This window comes from Geotrypetes seraphini, chromosome 10 (assembly GCF_902459505.1).
Source record: "Geotrypetes seraphini chromosome 10, aGeoSer1.1, whole genome shotgun sequence".
NCBI lineage: Eukaryota > Metazoa > Chordata > Amphibia > Gymnophiona > Dermophiidae > Geotrypetes > Geotrypetes seraphini.
Genome location: NC_047093.1, coordinates 34,374,026 through 34,392,055, shown reverse-complemented (window position 1 = coordinate 34,392,055; position 18,030 = coordinate 34,374,026). Strand labels below are relative to the sequence as shown.

General features: G+C 43.3%; 1 protein-coding gene across 6 annotated transcripts in view; it reads left to right on the top strand.

Moving 5' to 3' along the window:
- The window catches only part of TNRC6C (trinucleotide repeat containing adaptor 6C), a 351,118-nt gene that overhangs the window by 263,141 nt on the left and 69,947 nt on the right, over positions 1 to 18,030 (top strand). For all 6 annotated transcript variants that reach the window (XM_033960128.1, XM_033960129.1, XM_033960125.1 and 3 more), the window contains one exon: positions 17,690 to 17,773. In XM_033960128.1, the coding sequence (XP_033816019.1) occupies positions 17,690 to 17,773 (84 nt within the window). The remainder of the gene's footprint in view (positions 1 to 17,689; positions 17,774 to 18,030) is intronic.

Sequence of the window (18,030 nt, the reverse complement as noted above, 5' to 3'; positions counted from 1 at the left end):
CCCTGACGTTGTTCAATATATATGCCCCTAATTCGAATCAATCAGAATTCTTTAAAAAATTGCAGAGTATGTTGTTACCACTGGCTGCTTCTAATTTAGTGGTGGCTGGAGATTTTAATGCTGTAATGGATCCATTAATGGATAAAAAAACCAGGTAAAAGTATAAAATCTTTAGGTTTAGATAATTTGGTTCAATCATGTGATTTGAAGGATATATGGCGTATTCTTCATTTTAATGATCAGGAATTTTCATTTTGTTCACAGGTTCATAAATCATTTTCAAGAATAGATTATATTTTTATTTCATCACATAAGGTGCAGCAAGTGATTAAGGCTTCCATTGATCCCATTATCATTTCGGATCATGCGGGAGTATGGATAGATTTACAATTAGATCAATTAGAAAATAGAAGACCTCTTTGGAGATTTGATAATGCATTGCTTGTGGATGAAAAATTTTTGGAAAATTTTAACACACAAATTAGTGATTTCTTTCAAATTAATTTAGTGGAAGATACATCTATTGAAAATGTATGGGACGCTTTTAAAGCGACTATGAGAGGTCATATTATATCATATTCGGCTTTTGTTAGGAAACAGATTAAAAAACAGTATATAGAGTTAGAAAAAGAAATTAAAATACTAGAAACTAAATTGGTAAGCAAATGGGAACATGATGTATTACAAGCTCTTTTGAAAGCAAAAGGTAAATATAACGAATTAGCTTCAAAAATGATAAGAAGAGACTTGTTTTCCAAACAGACAATGTATTATGGAAATTCTATTAAGACGGGAAGATTATTGGCAAATTATCTTAAAGCAAAAAAAAGAAGAACTAACATTAATGGGATAAAAGATGATAATGGTATAATAACCAATCAAACGGATATAATTTTAAAGCAATTTCTAAAATTTTATAAGGACCTGAATTCTTCCGAGCCTTATTTGGAGAGGCAAAAAGATGGTAAAATTTTTTTAGATTTAATTATTGGACCTAAGGTTCCTGATCATATAAAACGGAGTTTAGATGAACCTATATCATTAAAAGAATTAGAAACAGCGTTGAGATCTCTTAGAGTTGGATCCGCTCCAGGTGGTGATGGTTATACAGTAGAATTTTATAAAACATTTCAAAATGTCCTTTCCCCATATTTACTAAATTTATATCAGACACAACTTATAAAAGGTGATATTAAAGGTACTATGGCTGAATCAATAGTAATTGTTTTGCCTAAGCCAAATAAAGATCCTACTTTGGTTTCAGACTACAGGCCTATATCTTTAATAAATGTGGATAATAAACTTTTGGCGAAAATTTTGGCTTTGAGATTAGCCAAAGCTCTCCCACATATTATAGACACACATCAGACGGGTTTCGTTGCTAAAAGACATTCCTCTAATAACTCTAGATTATTGTTTCACATGTTAAATTTATCAAAAAAAATGGATGAACCGGCTTTTACAGTTTCCTTGGATGCAGAAAAAGCGTTTGATAGGGTAGAATGGAATTTTATGTATCAGGCTTTAGAATGGTTTGATATAGGTTCTGGATTTATACAAATGGTAAAAACATTGTATAGCTTCCCGATTGCAAGATTAAATATTAATAATATGATATCTGATGGTTTTCAATTGCAGAGGGGAGTTAGACAAGGTTGTCCTTTATCTCCTTTGTTATTTGATGTTGTATTAGAACCCTTATTGTTAGCAATACAGCAAGCAAGGGGGATACAGGGTATTCCATATTCTGATATGGAATATAAAATTTCGGCTTATGCAGATGATATTTTACTTTATTTGAGGAATCCAGAGTCTACCTTATCTTGTCTATTGGAATTAATTGATATGTTTGGCAAATTTTCAGGTTATAAAATTAATTGGAGTAAGTCTGAACTTATACCTTTAAATGTTCATTGTGTAAAAGGATTATTTGACGCTTTTCCGTTCATATGGAAAGAAGAAGGATCTAAATATCTTGGCATTCAAGTTAAAAATACAATTGAAGATACAGTAAAAGAAAATGAAAAATTTGTATTGAAAAGAGTTACAGAGTTATGTGAGCAATGGAATCCGTTACATCTTTCTTGGTGGGGGAGAGTTCAAACTATTAAAATGATGATCTTGCCTGTAGTTTGCTACCAAATGAGTATGATACCTATTTATTTTCAGGGGTCCTTTTATAAAAAGCTTAATAGCATTTTAACAAAATTTCTTTGGCTTGGTAAAACGCATAGAATAGCTTTGGTATCTTTGCAAAAATCAATTAAGGAGGGAGGGGTAAATTTTCCAAATTTTTATAGGTACCATCAAGCCTATATTTTACGTCAGGGTATGTATTGGATCCTCCCAGAACTGATAGATAATGCACCGGATTGGTTATATTTGGAATGGCGCCTTATGTTTCCCCTAAATTTAGTTCATCTTCCAAATATCAACATGCCTAGAAGATACAGAGAAAATAAGATATTAATGGATACTTGGAAACCGTTGAGGTTTATTAGTAAATTAACACCTGTTCCAATAAACAAGTCAACTAATCAGTCTTTATGGATAAACTCCAAGATTAAAATTGGCAGAGCTCAAATCCTTTGGAAGGAATGGATTATTGCAGGCATTAGATCTCTGAATGATGTTATTTCGGAAGGTAAACTGCTGGAATTTTCACAATTGCAACATAGATTTGGTCTTAGTAAAAAACAAAGTTTTAAATGGTTGCAATTGAAGCAGGCCATTCAGGTTGGGTTCCCTGAATGGAAAACATTGAATAATCAATATAGTTTAGAGTTCTTATGCTTCCAAGCAGACTTCCTAGGGCATCAAGCCGCATTGTGGTATAAATTAATATCTGGATATTTGAATAAAAAACAAAAAAATGGTCTAAGAGACATTTGGAGCATTGAGATTAAGCATCAAATTACTGCATCTCAATGGCCACTAATTTGGTCTTGGAGAATGAGATGTACAGTGTCAACATCTATGAGACAAACTTGGTTCTTTTTATTACATAGAGCTTTTTGGACCCCTACACGTTTGCAAAAATTAGATAGTTCTAAGTCCAATAAATGCTGGCACTGTAATCTGGAACCTGGGACGTTGGATCATTTACTATATCATTGTCCCTACATTAAAAGTTTTTGGAATGCAATTTGGCCACAAATTAATAAATTGATGGAAAATCATGTAGCAATATCATATGATACAGTGTTATTTGGAATGATGATGAGAAAAAAAAGTCAAATTTCACCAGAAAATAACAAGCTTTTACTAGTCATGACAGGGGTTGCCATTCAGCATATAACCAATAACTGGAAGAATCATAGTAACCTTAATTATACATTTTGGTGGAATACAATTTGTCATATATTCAAAATGGAAAGAGTAATAGCAATACAAAGAGGGACATATCCTAAATTTATAAAAATATGGGGGCCATTGACAAAGTATTGTACTGAATGAATAATAGGATTTATCTTCTTCTTTTCTTCTTTTTCTTGTCTTCTTTATGGCACACATGGAGGGGGGTAGTGAAAATAATTTTACATAACATGTTATAATATGGTATACAATATGTATAAGGTGATTGGAAAGTACTTGAAGGGTGGGGGGTGGGAGAGGGGATAAAAAAAATTTGTTCAGAATATTATGTAATAGATATAAAAGTGATATTGTGTATTCATTAGTTGTAACTCAATATTTTGTACACTTCATGTAAAATATGAAAATGAATAAAGAATTATAAAAAAAAACAAACAAACTTACACTCCATATCCACCCTCCCCCTTGAGTGTGCTAAATAGATCTAAAAAGGAAAAGGAAAAGAAAAGAATTGATGTCTATTCATCACAATACTATGCCAATGGCCCCCATATCTTTACAAAGTTATTTTATCCCAGGACAAGCAGGCAGCATATTCTTGACTGATGGGTGACGGCACCGACGGAGCCCCGGTACGGACAATTTTAGAGTGATTGCACTCTAAGAACTTTTAGAAAGTTCTAGCTCGGCCGCACCGCGCACGCGCGAGTGCCTTCCCGCCCGACAGAGGCGCGCGGTCCCTCAGTTTCTTAGTTTCCGCGGAGCTAAGAAGACGTGTTTTCAACGGCTGTTGAAATTTTCTCCTAACTTGCCTTCCCGCTCGCGTAAACGTTTTGGCTTAAATTGCCTTTTTTCTTTCTTTCCATTTTGTTTAAAAAAAAAAAAACTTTCATTTTTTTCTTCAGTTTTCGGTTTTCCCCGGCGGGGCCTTCTGCCACCATCGAAGCCTCGGCCTTCGATTTGGCGGAAGCCGTTTTTACTTTCATGCCCCCTCAACCGGGTTTTAAAAAGTGCCAGCGGTGTGCTAGGCCTATATCTCTCACGGACCCACACAACTGGTGTTTACAGTGTTTGGGTCCTGAGCATCAGGCCTCTACTTGCACCCGCTGTGCTACTTTAAAAAAACGGACATTAAAAAATCGCCAAATTCAACAGCGATTGTTGTTCGGTGCCGAGATGTCCGACCCCGTTCCTTCGACTCCGGCTTCGGCACCGATTCAGTCGGCACCCTCGTCTTCGACGCCGCGTGATTCCACACCGGCATCTCAACAGTCAGGTAAGCCGGCTAAGAAGCCTTCCCCGCTGGAACGTCTTCCGGCCTCGAGTGCAGTGAGTCCAATCCTGCCGCCTGTAAGACGCCAGCGGAAGCGCTCCGCCCCTATAGAGGTGAGTCCCTCGACATCGGGCTCCTCATCTCCGGGGCGTCGAGCGGCACCGCAGGTACCGCAGAAGAAAAAAGCGGTACCGGTGCCATCCCTCGATGACCGCATTACGGCCATCCTTCAGGTGCAGCTTAAGGAGCAATTAGAACGACTCCTTCCTGCTATCATGACACCGAACCTTCCGGTGCCAGTCCGCACCGAGCCACCGGTACCGGTTGTGGATCAACCCGTATCGATACCGATTGTGGAACCCGTGTTACCCGCTTCCACTGTCTCGGTACCGCTTCACCTAACCTCATCGGTATCGATGCCAGTCCTTGCACCGGAGCCGAGAGCTCACCATCAATCGGTGCAGACTTCGGCACCGGTGCGACCGATAACTTCTCCTGACTCGGTATCGATGAGGTCGGGTAAGTCGGTGCGCAAAACCCGACACATGCAAACGTCGACACCTGAGTCTCGGGACCATTCTTCCCATGTCAGAGACCCTGATCTGTGGGGAGACTCAGAGGAACCCTTTCTTTCTGAAGGCGAATGTTCCCCAGAGGAGGAGGATTCGGCTGTCCCTGACCCATCCTCCAAACAGGCCACTTCCTCTTTCTCCAGTTTTTTGAAAGAGATGTGTGAGTCCTTGTCCATTCCTTTGGAGGCTGAATCCAAAAAGTCTAAAGCTTTTTTGGATGCCCTTGATTTTGATCAGCCTCCAAAGGAATTTTTGAAACTTCCCCTTCATGACATCTTGAGGGAAACTTTCTATAAGAATTTAGAGACTCCTTTAACTGTCCCAGGGGCCCCACGTAAACTGGATTCTCTATATAAGGTAATTCCCATTCCTGGGTTCGACAAACCTCAACTTCCACATGAATCCTTATTTGTCGAATCCACCCTTAAAAAGACTTCAGGAGCCAGTGTATATAAGAACATAAGAACATAAGCAGTGCCTCCGCCGGGTCAGACCATAGGTCCATCCTGCCCAGCAGTCCGCTCCCGCGGCGGCCCGAACAGGTCACGACCTGTCCAAATCACCAGAAGGGGCCCCCATGCCACCTTGGTTTCCTATTGAGTCCTATCTTCCCATCAAAGTCCTAGCCCTCCGGTCTTGCACATGCACGACCTGGTCGGGTTTCTATACTTATTTTCTGGTTAGCTTTCTCAGTATCCCACGATCCCTTTATCCCTCAGGAATCCGTCCAGTCTCTGTTTGAATCCTTGTACCGTACTCTGCCCAATCACGTCCTCCGGTAGCGCATTCCAAGTGTCCACGACCCTTTGGGTGAAAAAAAACTTCCTTGCATTCGTTTTGAACCTATCTCCCTTCAGTTTCTCTGAATGCCCCCTCGTACCTGTTGTCCCCTTCAGCCTGAAGAATCTGTCCCTATCCACCCTCTCTATGCCCCTCATGATCTTGAAGGTCTCTATCATATCACCCCTGAGCCTCCTTTTTTCCAGAGAGAAGAGCCCCAGCCTATCCAACCTCTCGGCATATGGGCAGTGTTCCAGCCCTCTTACCAGTTTCGTTGCTCTCCTTTGGACTCTCTCGAGTACCGCCATGTCCTTCTTGAGGTACGGCGACCAATATTGAACGCAATATTCCAGATGCGGCCGCACCATCGCTCGATACAGTGGCAAGATGACTTCCCTCGTCCTGGTTGTTATGCCCCTTTTTATGATGCCCAGCATCCTGTTGGCTTTTTTTGAGGCCGCTGCGCACTGTGCAGATGGCTTCAGTGATGCATCCACCAGCACTCCCAAGTCTCTCTCAAGACTGCTTTCTCCCAACAATGCCCCCCCTAATTTGTAGTTGAACAACGGGTTTTTTTTCCCTATATGCATGACCTTGCATTTTTCCACGTTAAAGCGCATTTGCCATTTGTTCGCCCAGTCTTCCAGCTTGTCTAGGTCCCTTTGCAGGTCCTCACACTCCTCCCTGGAGCTAACTCTGCCGCACAGTTTGGTATCGTCTGCAAATTTTATAACCTCGCACTTTGCTTCCTTTTCCAGGTCATTGATAAATATGTTGAAGAGTAACGGCCCCAGCACCGATCCCTGCGGCACACCGCTCGTGACTCCCCGCCAGTCAGAATATTGGCCCTTCACTCCGACCCTCTGCAGTCTACCCGACAACCAGTGCTCTATCCATCGGTGCACATCCCCTCCCACCCCGTGGTTCCACAGCTTCCTAAGCAGCCTTTCATGTGGCACCTTGTCGAAAGCCTTTTGAAAATCGAGGTAAATGATGTCGATGGGTTCCCCATTTTCCACCCGACTGCTTATTCCCTCAAAGAAGTACAGAAGGTTCGTTAAGCATGACCTACCCTTACAGAATCCGTGCTGGCTTGTTCTCAGTAGGCCATTTCTCTCAATGTGCTCGCATATGCTGTCCTTGATCATAGCTTCCACCATCTTCCCTATAATTGAAGTCAGGCTCACCGGCCTGTAGTTCCCGGGGTCACCCCTCGATCCCTTTTTGAAGATAGGTGTGACATTCGCCAATTTCCAGTCCTCTGGTACCTCTCCAGTTTTCAAGGATAGGTTACAAACATGCTGGATTGTGCCCGCTATTTCTTGTTTTAGCTCCTTCAGAACCCTCGGGTGGATCCCGTCCGGACCCGGTGATTTGCCGCATTTTAACCTTTCTATCTGTTTGAGGACATCCTCTGTACTTACCTCTATGTGCTCTAATTTCTCAGCCTGTTCCCCACTCATGAGCTCCTCTGAGTCCGGTATATTAGATGTGTCTTCTCTCGTGAAAACCGATGAGAAGAACATGTTCAACCTCTCAGCTACCTCTTTATCCTCCTTAATCACTCCCCTCCTATCCCCATCGTCCAACGGCCCCACCTCCTCTCTCGCTGGTCGTTTCCCCTTTACGTAACTGAAGAATGCCTTGAAGTTTTTCGCCTCTCTGGCCAGCCCCTCTTCGTATTTCCCTTTTGCTTTTCTAACCTCTCGATGGCATTCTTTTTGGCATTTCCTGTGCGCCTGGTGGTTTTCCTCCGTTGGATCCTTTTTCCATCTCCGGAAGGATACTTTTTTGTCGTTTATTGCCCTCTTTACTTCTGCTGAGATCCAAATCGGGTCCTTTGACCGCTTGTTCTTGCAGCCTTTCCTGAAACTGGGGACGTACTTTTTTTGTGCTTCCTGCAGGGTGTCCCTGAATAGGGTCCAGGCGCTTTCCACAGTCTCCATCCTAAAGATGTTTCTGAGCTTCCTCCCCACCATTTCCCTCATAGCAACATAGTTCCCCTTCTTGAAGTTGAGCGCAGTTGTTGCGGTCCTCCTTACTATGGGTGTCCCCCTTTCTAAAGTGAATCTGATCGCATTGTGGTCACTGTTGCCTAGTGGTCCTCCCACTTCTACCCCTCTTGCAGGCCCTCCTAATCCGTTCAGGATGAGGTCAAGAGTAGCACTCCCCCGCGTCGGTTCCCTGATCAGTTGCTCCATAAAGCAGTCCCTCACAGCTTCTACAAATCCTGTTTCCCTAGTGCAGTTGGAGTGACCCGTACTCCAGTCTATCCCCGGGTAGTTGAAGTCCCCCATCACTGTTACACTTCCAGTCCTGCACTCCTGTCTCAGTTCAGCTTCCAAGTCGTGTCCGACTCCTTCCGGCGCACTAGGTGGGCGATAATACAGCCCCAGTTTTATGTCTGCACCCTTGTTTCCCGGCAATTTGACCCATAGCGATTCCAGCCCTTCTGCCTTCGTTGCCATATCCATCCCGACCGAGTAGATAGAGTCTTTTATATATAGTGCTATGCCTCCCCCCTTCTTGTGGGTCCTGTCTCTCCTGTAGAGCTTGTACCCCGGTAGCGCCACATCCCATTGATTCTGCTCTGTCCACCATGTTTCTGTAATTCCAATTATATCTAGGTCTTCCCCCTTGGCCACGACCTCTAGTTCACCCATCTTGGCCATGAGGCTTCTTGCATTTGCGTATAAGCACCGCAGGTCCCGTTGTTTTTTCTCCACCTTTGCATTCACCTGGGCCGCCTCTCCTGTTCCCTGTACTTCTGCTTTGCCCTCAGCCTTTACCCTCGTAGCTTTCAGCTTCCCCACATTTCCGCCACCCCACTTCCCCGCTTTTCCTCTGGGTTTTCTTGCCCCCTCCTGGGCCCCAGCCTCTGTTCGATCCCCCTCGCCTTGTGTAGCCCCTATGATACCCTCAGCTTTCGCCCTCGCGCCACCCAGTCCCCCTGTGTCTCCATGCCCTTTAGTCTCTTCCCAGCAAGCTCCCTTTACCTGTTGTTTCCCTTGCTGTCTGATCATAAGATCCACTGGTCTTTCTACTTCCTCCGTGCAGTCAACCCGTTCAGCATCTGTTCTGGATACTGTTGTCCGAAGCGTCAACATCAGATCAGCTGTCGGCTTTCCCCCTTTCCTCCTGGCAGAGAAGGAAGGGCCATGGATAAATTTGGTAAGAGGCTCTACCAAAATGCTATGTTGGCAAATAGGGCTGGTAATTATGCTTTTCATTTTTCTTTTTATTTAAAGCATCTCCTTACCACCATGGCTTCTTTCGAAAAATATCTTCCTTCACGAAAGCATCCCGCTTTTCACACATGCTTGTCGTCTCTTCTACAATTACGTAAGTTTATGGTTAGATCCATATATGACACCTTTGAACTAACATCCAGAGCGACAGCAATGTCAGTAGCTATGCGTCGTTTGGCCTGGCTTCGGGTATCCGAGCTTGATGTTAACCATCAAGATCGGTTAGCCAATGCCCCATGCCTAGGGGATGAGCTCTTTGGGGATTCCATGGACTCAACCACACAAAAGCTCTCTGCTCATGAGACGCGCTGGGATACCCTGCTCAAGAATAAAAAGAAGCCTCCTCCGCCAAGACCATATAGGCAGCAATCGGCCTATCAACGCCGCTTCACAGCTCGTCCATTGACTACCACTGCTCAGCAACCTAGGCGTCAGAGGCAACAACAACGTCAGCCTCCCAGACAACAGCAGCAGCAACAAGCTGTAAAACAACCTCCTCAGCAGAAGTCACAGCCCTTTTGACTTCATTCTCCACAGTATAGCCAGTATCCCTATTCCTGCTCTCCTGCCTCAGCCTATAGGAGGTCGACTTTCTCTGTTCCTCAGCCGGTGGGAAGTAATCACATCGGACCAATGGGTCCTCAACATCATCCGCCACGGCTACTCTCTCAACTTTCAGACTCTTCCACCTCAAAGCCTGCCAAAAGAGTCTGCTTTGAACAGTCCTCAATCGGCCCTCCTTATTCAGGAGGTCCAATCCCTCCTCCTTCTGAACGCTATAGAGGAAGTTCCTCTAGATCAAAAGGGGCAGGGATTCTACTCCCGTTACTTTCTAGTTCCCAAAAAAACAGGAGATCTCAGACCCATCCTGGATCTTCGCGATCTCAACATTCATCTAGTAAAAGAAAAATTCAAGATGCTTTCTTTAGCCATCCTTTATCCCCTTCTAAATCAAAACGACTGGCTATGCTCCCTCGATCTCAAAGAGGCTTACACTCACATACCGATCAATGTAACCTCAAGACCATATCTCCGATTCATGATCAATCATTGTCATTACCAGTACAAGGTGCTGCCCTTCGGTCTTGCCTCATCTCCAAGGGTATTCACCAAATGTCTCATTGTGGTAGCGGCATTTCTACGCTCTCACCACCTGCATGTATTTCCTTACCTGGACGATTGGTTGATCAAAGCCACATCCGCTCAAGCAGTCCTTCTGGCCACCAACCAAACCATCCAGTTTCTACAACTTCTGGGATTCGAGATCAATCTACCCAAATCTCATACCATTCCCACTCAGAGACTTCAATTCATTGGAGCGATCCTGGATACACTCCTAATGAGAGCTTTCCTGCCATCCAATCGTCTCCAGACTCTTCAGTCTCTATGTCACCAGGTGCTTCCACTGCCGTCCATCTCAGCAAGACAAATGATGGTACTCTTGGGGCACATGGCATCCACAGTTCATGTCACACCTCATGCCCGTCTTCACCTGCGCACTCCTCAATGGACCCTTGCTACCCAGTGGTCCCAAGCGTCGGATCCTTGCTCACGACACATATCTGTGACATCATCTCTTCGTCAGTCTCTTCAATGGTGGTTGGTATCCTCAAATCTATCCAGAGGTCTTCTGTTCCATCAGCCTCCTCATCAACTAGTCATCACCACCGACGCCTCTCTGTACGCATGGGGAGCTCACTTGAACGAGTTCCAGACTCAAGGTCTTTGGTCAGCCCAGGAAAGGAAGCATCAAATCAATTTCCTGGAACTCAGAGCGATGTTTTACGCCCTCAAGGCCTTCCAACACCTTCTCTTTCCTCAGGTCCTTCTGTTGTGCACAGACAATCAGGTTGCGATGTACTACATCAACAAACAGGGTGGGACAGGCTCTCGCCTTTTATGCCAGGAAGCCCAGAAGATCTGGACTTGGGCCATAGATCATCATCTCTTCCTCAAAGCTATTTACATTCAGGGGGCTCAGAATTCTTTAGCGGACAAACTCAGCAGAATTCTCCAACCTCACGAGTGGACACTCGATCCCGTAACTCTGCAGTCTATCTTCGATCAATGGGGCACTCCTCAGATAGACCTCTTTGCAGCTCCTCACAATCATCAGCTGCCCCTATTCTGCTCCAGACTTTACTCTCCGCACCGTCTAACAGCAGATGCTTTTCTCCTCGACTGGTCGAATCTGTTCCTGTACGCCTTCCCTCCTCTGCCTCTCATGTTGAGAACCTTGTTCAAGCTCAAGAGGGAACGAGCCACCATGATTCTGATTGCTCCGAGGTGGCCCAGGCAACATTGGTTCTCCCTTCTACTTCAACTCAGTTCCAGGGAACCTTTTCTTCTTCCTCTGTTTCCTTCTCTGCTTACGCAACAGCAGGGAACCCTTCTGCATCCCAACCTCCAGTCTCTACACCTGACGGCTTGGTATCTCTCGGGCTGAACTCGACTGATACTCTTTTGTCTCAGCCCGTTCGTTCCATTCTGGATGCCTCCAGGAAACCAGCCACTCTCCAATGTTACCATCAAAAGTGGACGAGATTTTCTTCCTGGTGTCTTCTTCATCATCTTGATCCCACTTCCCTGGCAGTGGAGACGTTGTTAGATTATCTTCTTTCTTTGTCTGACTCTGGCCTGAAGTCCTCTTCCATCAGGGTCCACCTCAGTGCCATTGCAGCTTTTCATGAGCCAGTCCATGGAAAACTTCTTTCAGCTCATCCCCTGGTGTCCAGGTTCATGCGTGGGCTTTTCAATGTTAAACCACCTCTTAAAGCCCCTCCGGTTATCTGGGATCTCAATGTGGTTCTTTCAGCTTTAATGAAACCTCCATTTGAACCTTTAGCTACTTCTCCTTTCAAATTTCTCACTTGGAAAGTACTTTTCCTTATTGCTCTTACCTCTGCCAGGAGAGTCAGTGAGCTTCATGCACTGGTTGCAGATCCACCTTTTACGGTTTTTCACCATGACAAGGTGGTTCTGCGTACACATCCAAAGTTTCTCCCCAAGGTTGTTTCTGAATTTCATCTCAACCAATCCATTGTTCTACCGGTTTTCTTTCCAAAACCTCATTCTCATTCTGGGGAACAAGCTCTGCATACTTTGGATTGTAAAAGGGCTCTTGCTTACTATCTGGAGCGTACGAAACCCCACAGATCAGTTCCCCAGCTTTTTCTGTCCTTTGATCCGAATAAATTGGGACGTCCTGTTTCTAAACGTACGTTGTCTAATTGGCTGGCAGCGTGCATTTCATTCTGTTATGCTCAGACCGGACTGACACTGGAAGGTTCTGTCACGGCCCATAGAGTCAGAGCAATGGCAGCATCTGTAGCTTTCCTCCGTTCCACTCCTATTGAGGAAATCTGCAAAGCTGCTACTTGGTCCTCAGTTCACACTTTTACATCTCATTATTGTCTGGATGCATTCTCCAGAAGGGATGGTCACTTCGGCCAATCTGTTTTACAAAATTTGTTTTCTTAATGGCCAACCTTCCCTCCATCCCTCTTTTTGTTAGCTTAGAGGTCACCCATCAGTCAAGAATATGCTGCCTGCTTGTCCTGGGATAAAGCACAGTTACTTACCGTAACAGGTGTTATCCAGGGACAGCAGGCAGATATTCTTGCGTCCCACCCACCTCCCCGGGTTGGCTTCTTAGCTGGCTTATACTAACTGAGGGACCGCGCGCCTCTGTCGGGCGGGAAGGCACTCGCGCGTGCGCGGTGCGGCCGAGCTAGAACTTTCTAAAAGTTCTTAGAGTGCAATCACTCTAAAATTGTCCGTACAGGGGCTCCGTCGGTGCCGTCACCCATCAGTCAAGAATATCTGCCTGCTGTCCCTGGATAACACCTGTTACGGTAAGTAACTGTGCTATATGTCCCTTTTTGTATCGCTGTTGCTCTTTCCATCTTAAAAATATGGCATAACGAATTCCACCGTAATGTGTAATTAATATTCTTGTAATTTTTCCAATTGGTAATATGTTGAATGGCAACCCCTGTCATGACTAATAAAAGTTTATTATTATATGACGATATTTGACTCTTCTTCCTCAATAGCCATTCCAAATAAAACAGTATCATAGGAAAGTGCAACATGGTTTTCCAATAAAGAGTTTACTTGAGGCCAGATTGAATTCCAAAATAACTTAATATAGGGACAATAATAAAGTAGATGATGTCCCTGGTTCCAGATTACAGTGCCAGCATTTATTGGACTTAGAGCTATCTAATTTTTGTAATTTTTATAACTTTTGGTGGAATTCTGTATGCCAGATATATATAAAATAGAACGTACAATAGCAACACAGAAAGGCTATGCCACGTGCACACACACAAATAAATATAATTTGTAAACGCTGATATTGCCTGGGGCGGGCAAGGTTTCCACCCGGGGGGCATCACAGGCTGTCTTCTACTGTTTTGTCAGTGTGGATTCGACTTTCATCGGACACTTGTTAATCCTACTTTGCCTACCTTCGGTTTGGTTTCTGGATTCCAGCAAGTTGCCGGCAACTGAGTCCAGGGTAGGAGTTAGGTAGATCCTGAGCAGGCTCCCACTTAGGAAGTCCTGGTTTTCATTCAGGAGGGTTTAGCCAGAAGTCTGGCAGTGGCCTCCCTGGAAAGTTCAGGTTGCAGGCTTTGTGTGTTTTTTGGGTGCACAGAGGAGCTAGTTCGCTTACTGCTCTTTGAGATCTCACCAGGTGTACGATGGGATGCTTCATCTACATCCTCCCTTGTGTTGTCTTTTCCCTTTGTGAACTCTTAACATCGTTTTACAGGGCTACTATAGGATGTATTTCTTCTGGACCTGACATTCACGACGTTTTTTTTTGGTCACTGTTGTCTCAGCACGTTGTATTTTGGAGTTTCTGCTCTTTTATGCAGAGAACCTTTTTTCTGTATGATAGACGTGGGTGTTTTCCTCCATACTGTATATTCTTTCTTGTCAACGGAGGTCTTGGTTTTCTGGGTCAATTAGGAGGTTAGTTTGGATCGGAGTGCGAAGATCAGATCTTCCAAAAATTAGATGTCTGGAGGATCTGGCTCATTTATTTGGAAAGGATAATTGAGTTCTGGGCTGTCTGATCACTTTTTTGTTCTCGGTGCTGTGCCTCACCATAGTAGGCCAGCATCCAAGTCCTCGATCACTCAATGGATTTGAAGGGCCATTTCCGCAACTTATTTTGCCCGTAACATGCAGCCGCCGTTTTTGCTTACCATACTCTTGAAAGGAAGGGTTGCGCTGGTGTGGGCGGTATCTCTTGCAATTTATCCTGATGAAATTTGCAGGGTAGCTCTTGGTCCTCTCTTCATACTTTTACCCGGTTTTACCAAATAGATTTAGTGGTGCGTTCTGCTGCTTCTTTTCAGGACCTCGGTTTTGTGGACAGGCTCTTCTGTTCCTCCCTAGCATCCGTGGCTTTGGTATGTCACCTAGCATATGGAATCCGGAAGGAAGATTAGGTTTAAATCTTCGATAATCTTTTCTATTTAGTCTCTCGAGGATTCCATGCGACCCACCCTCTCTGTATTCACTTAGTTGTTTGGGGTAGCCTGCTCTTTTCTGCCTCGGTTACGCAGATTGCAGGCTTGAAGATTTTCCAACCAGTTGCCAGATCATATGGGGAGTTTGTGAATATACACATTACCGAAGGCCTTTCTTGGGGGGTGCTTGTTGCACACAGCAGGTTAGTACTGCATTGTTTCTCGATGTTTTTCTGAGTTGCCTTTGTGCCTGTTTATTACTTGTTAATATTTTGCAGTGCAAACCAGTTCATAAGTTACTTGTGTTGATGAGGATTTTCCCCTGTACCCCCTTGTCCTGGATTTACAGTTATGTGCTTGGCTTTGGGACTGAACTGATTCTACCACTAGGGGGAGTACAGCAGGTATTCTGAAAAGATTTAGATTTCTGCAACACCCGGACTGCGGGTTGGAATTGAACACCTAGCGGACTAATAGAAGATTATCAAAGGTATAAACCTAATCTTCCATTGGTATTTTAAATACGATAATGTATTAATAAAAATAAAAGGATTTGTTCTGTAAAATTTGGATTCAGTCAAAAGGCTGCACTTAAGAACCAAGAAGGCCACAGGTTCCTCACCCCTGTTCTAGAACCTATCATCTGCGCACTCCCATCAATACTGGGCTACCTTCTATATCAAATTCTGGTCTAAAGACCAACTCAGAGTTCATCTTAGCACTCACTTCAAAGCTTTTATCTGTTCAATCCCTTAATAGTTTGATTCACGAAAAGCTTATTTGACACATCTGTTACCTGGGATCTCAATGTGGTTCTTTCTGTTCTCATGAAATCTTCCCTTGAACTACTTGCATCTTGTTCTTTGAAACTTCTCACTTGGAAAGTCATTTTTCTTGTAGCTCTCACATCTTCATGCCATGTGAGTGGACATCAGGCTCTTGTTTCAAATCTTCCCTACACAAGATTCTATCATGACAGGGTAGTCTCCATACACATCCCAAATTCTTCCCTAAAGTTGCCTTGGTATTCCACCTTAACCAATCCTAGGTTTGCTTAGGTTTTTTTTTCCCCCCTAGGCCACATTCTCATCCTGGAGAAACAGCACTTAATACCTTAGATTGCAAGCATACTCTGGCATACTACCTGCATTGGACTAAATCTCTAGAAAAACCTTTCAGCTATTCCTGGCTTTTGACCTTAACAGACTAGGAGTAGCTGTTTCTAAAAGAACCATCTCTACTTGGCTAGCAGACTGTATCTCCTTCACATATACTCAGACTGGGCTGATGCTGCAAGACTGTATGACAGCTCACAGCATATGGGCTATGGTTGGCTCAGTAGCTCATTTCCGCTTTGCATCTGTTCAGAACATATGCTAAACAGCTACTTGGTCCTCAATCCATACCTTTACTTCTCAGTATTGTTTGGAATACAACTCCAGAAAAGATAGTTTAATAATAATTATAATAATATTAACAGTTTATATACCACAGGACTGTGAAGTTCTATGCTATTTACAATGATTAAAAGATGCTACAAATTGAGTGGAATTAACAAAATTAAAAGCTAGTGATTAACAGCTCTAGGGATCAGTTATTGTGGAATAAGATTGTACAGTTCAGTTGCCTAAATAATTCAGGAACAGATAAGTTTTTAGGCATTTCCTAAATTTCCCATAATGCTGCCTGATGTGAGAAAAGATGGTGATGATGTCTTTTATAAGACAAGCAGTTCTGCAGAACTTTTTCTCTGAGTTCCAACTTTCCCTCCAGCCCTGCTGAGTTTCGCCAGACTCATATTCAGTATTCACCTAATCTAATCTTCAATTTCTTTATCGCACTATACCAATTAAGGTTCAAGATGATTTACAACAATAAGAGCTATTACAATCAATATATGGACTTAGAGCAATATAAAAAAGTATAGCAATAAAATTTATCAAATAGAAAAGTTTTCAACTTCTTACAAAATCTCATATAACTTGGCTCCTGCCCGGTTCACTGCCGGGCCGCGAGAACATAGGCAGCCATTCAAGGAGGGAAAGCTCACTTCTGCCTGATACACCGCTTGGACCACCAGGGATTCAAAAAGCCTAAAAAGGTACGCGGGAGGAGGCGAGAAAGAGGTTAAAAAAATGTTGTTAGTCGGCCAGGACAGGAGGTATCCCTCCTGTCCCAACCTACCATGCAGCAGGCTGGCAGTGACCTGCAACAAGTCCGTGAGGGGGGCAGGTGCGCAATGACCTGAATATAAGATGAGACCCCCATTTTTGGGCCCCAAAATTTCATCTTATATTCGCGTATACAGTATACTGTACATGAGGTGTGTGTAGCGCCAAGGTGGTGTGTACGTTTACATGTCATACATAGGGGAGTTTAGGAGGAATATATATAGGGTCATAATTTATGAGCAGGTGTAACTATCCACAGTTTCAATCTAAGTGTGATTTATGTCATTTTTGCTCTATTATTTCATAAATACCTATATGCAGTTATAAATCTTTATAGAATAGGCTTAAAACAGACACCTGTTATAAAATTAGCTCCCAGAAGTCTATTAAGACAACATAAATCTTCCTACCAATATCAAGATTGCATAATGTCATTGCACACTATAATATATATTAAAAATTAAAATAAAATCATTTATTGGCTCTGATAATAGATATCAGAAAATTTTAGACAGTTTTAACTTGTAGCATAATGAACAGAGCTTAAAATTAATAGTCCTGATTCAGTACCTCTGTCCATTCTCTGGCATCTGAACTTGAACAAATCATTCATATATTTGGTAACAATAGTTTGGAAGCCTTTTGGGGTGAAAGGTTCCTAACCATGGTTGTTATTGCATCATTGTAATCATTGATAGCACCTTATGCATTTATTAACTTTGCTAGAATTTTGTTGGTGAAAATAGATTCCAAAACCTGATGATGATTTATAGTTGATGCTGAGGTGTGTATATATGAATCTCTTACACGGTACATTAAATTAAACATGCTTACTTTTAAACTGCAGGCATACCAACGTTTACAAATCCAGCAGCAGATGTTACAGGCTCAGCGTAATGTTTCTGGACCCATGAGACAACAAGAGCAGCAAGTAGGTGAATTTTGCCATCTTAGCTCTCCCTCTTTCTCCCAACAGTACTGTCCTTGCCATTCTCTCGGTGCCTCCCAGATGGTGCTATAATTTTTATTTTCCTGTAATCAACTAGAGGTCAGCCATAGAAAGCACAATGTTCTACTTTTTCATACTTTTGTGTTTTTGATTACAAGGACCACCATAATGCAAAAGTGGGGTCATGTAACCACATGTTGACAGGTGGAAAAATTAAAAATTTTCTTGTTAAACCTAGA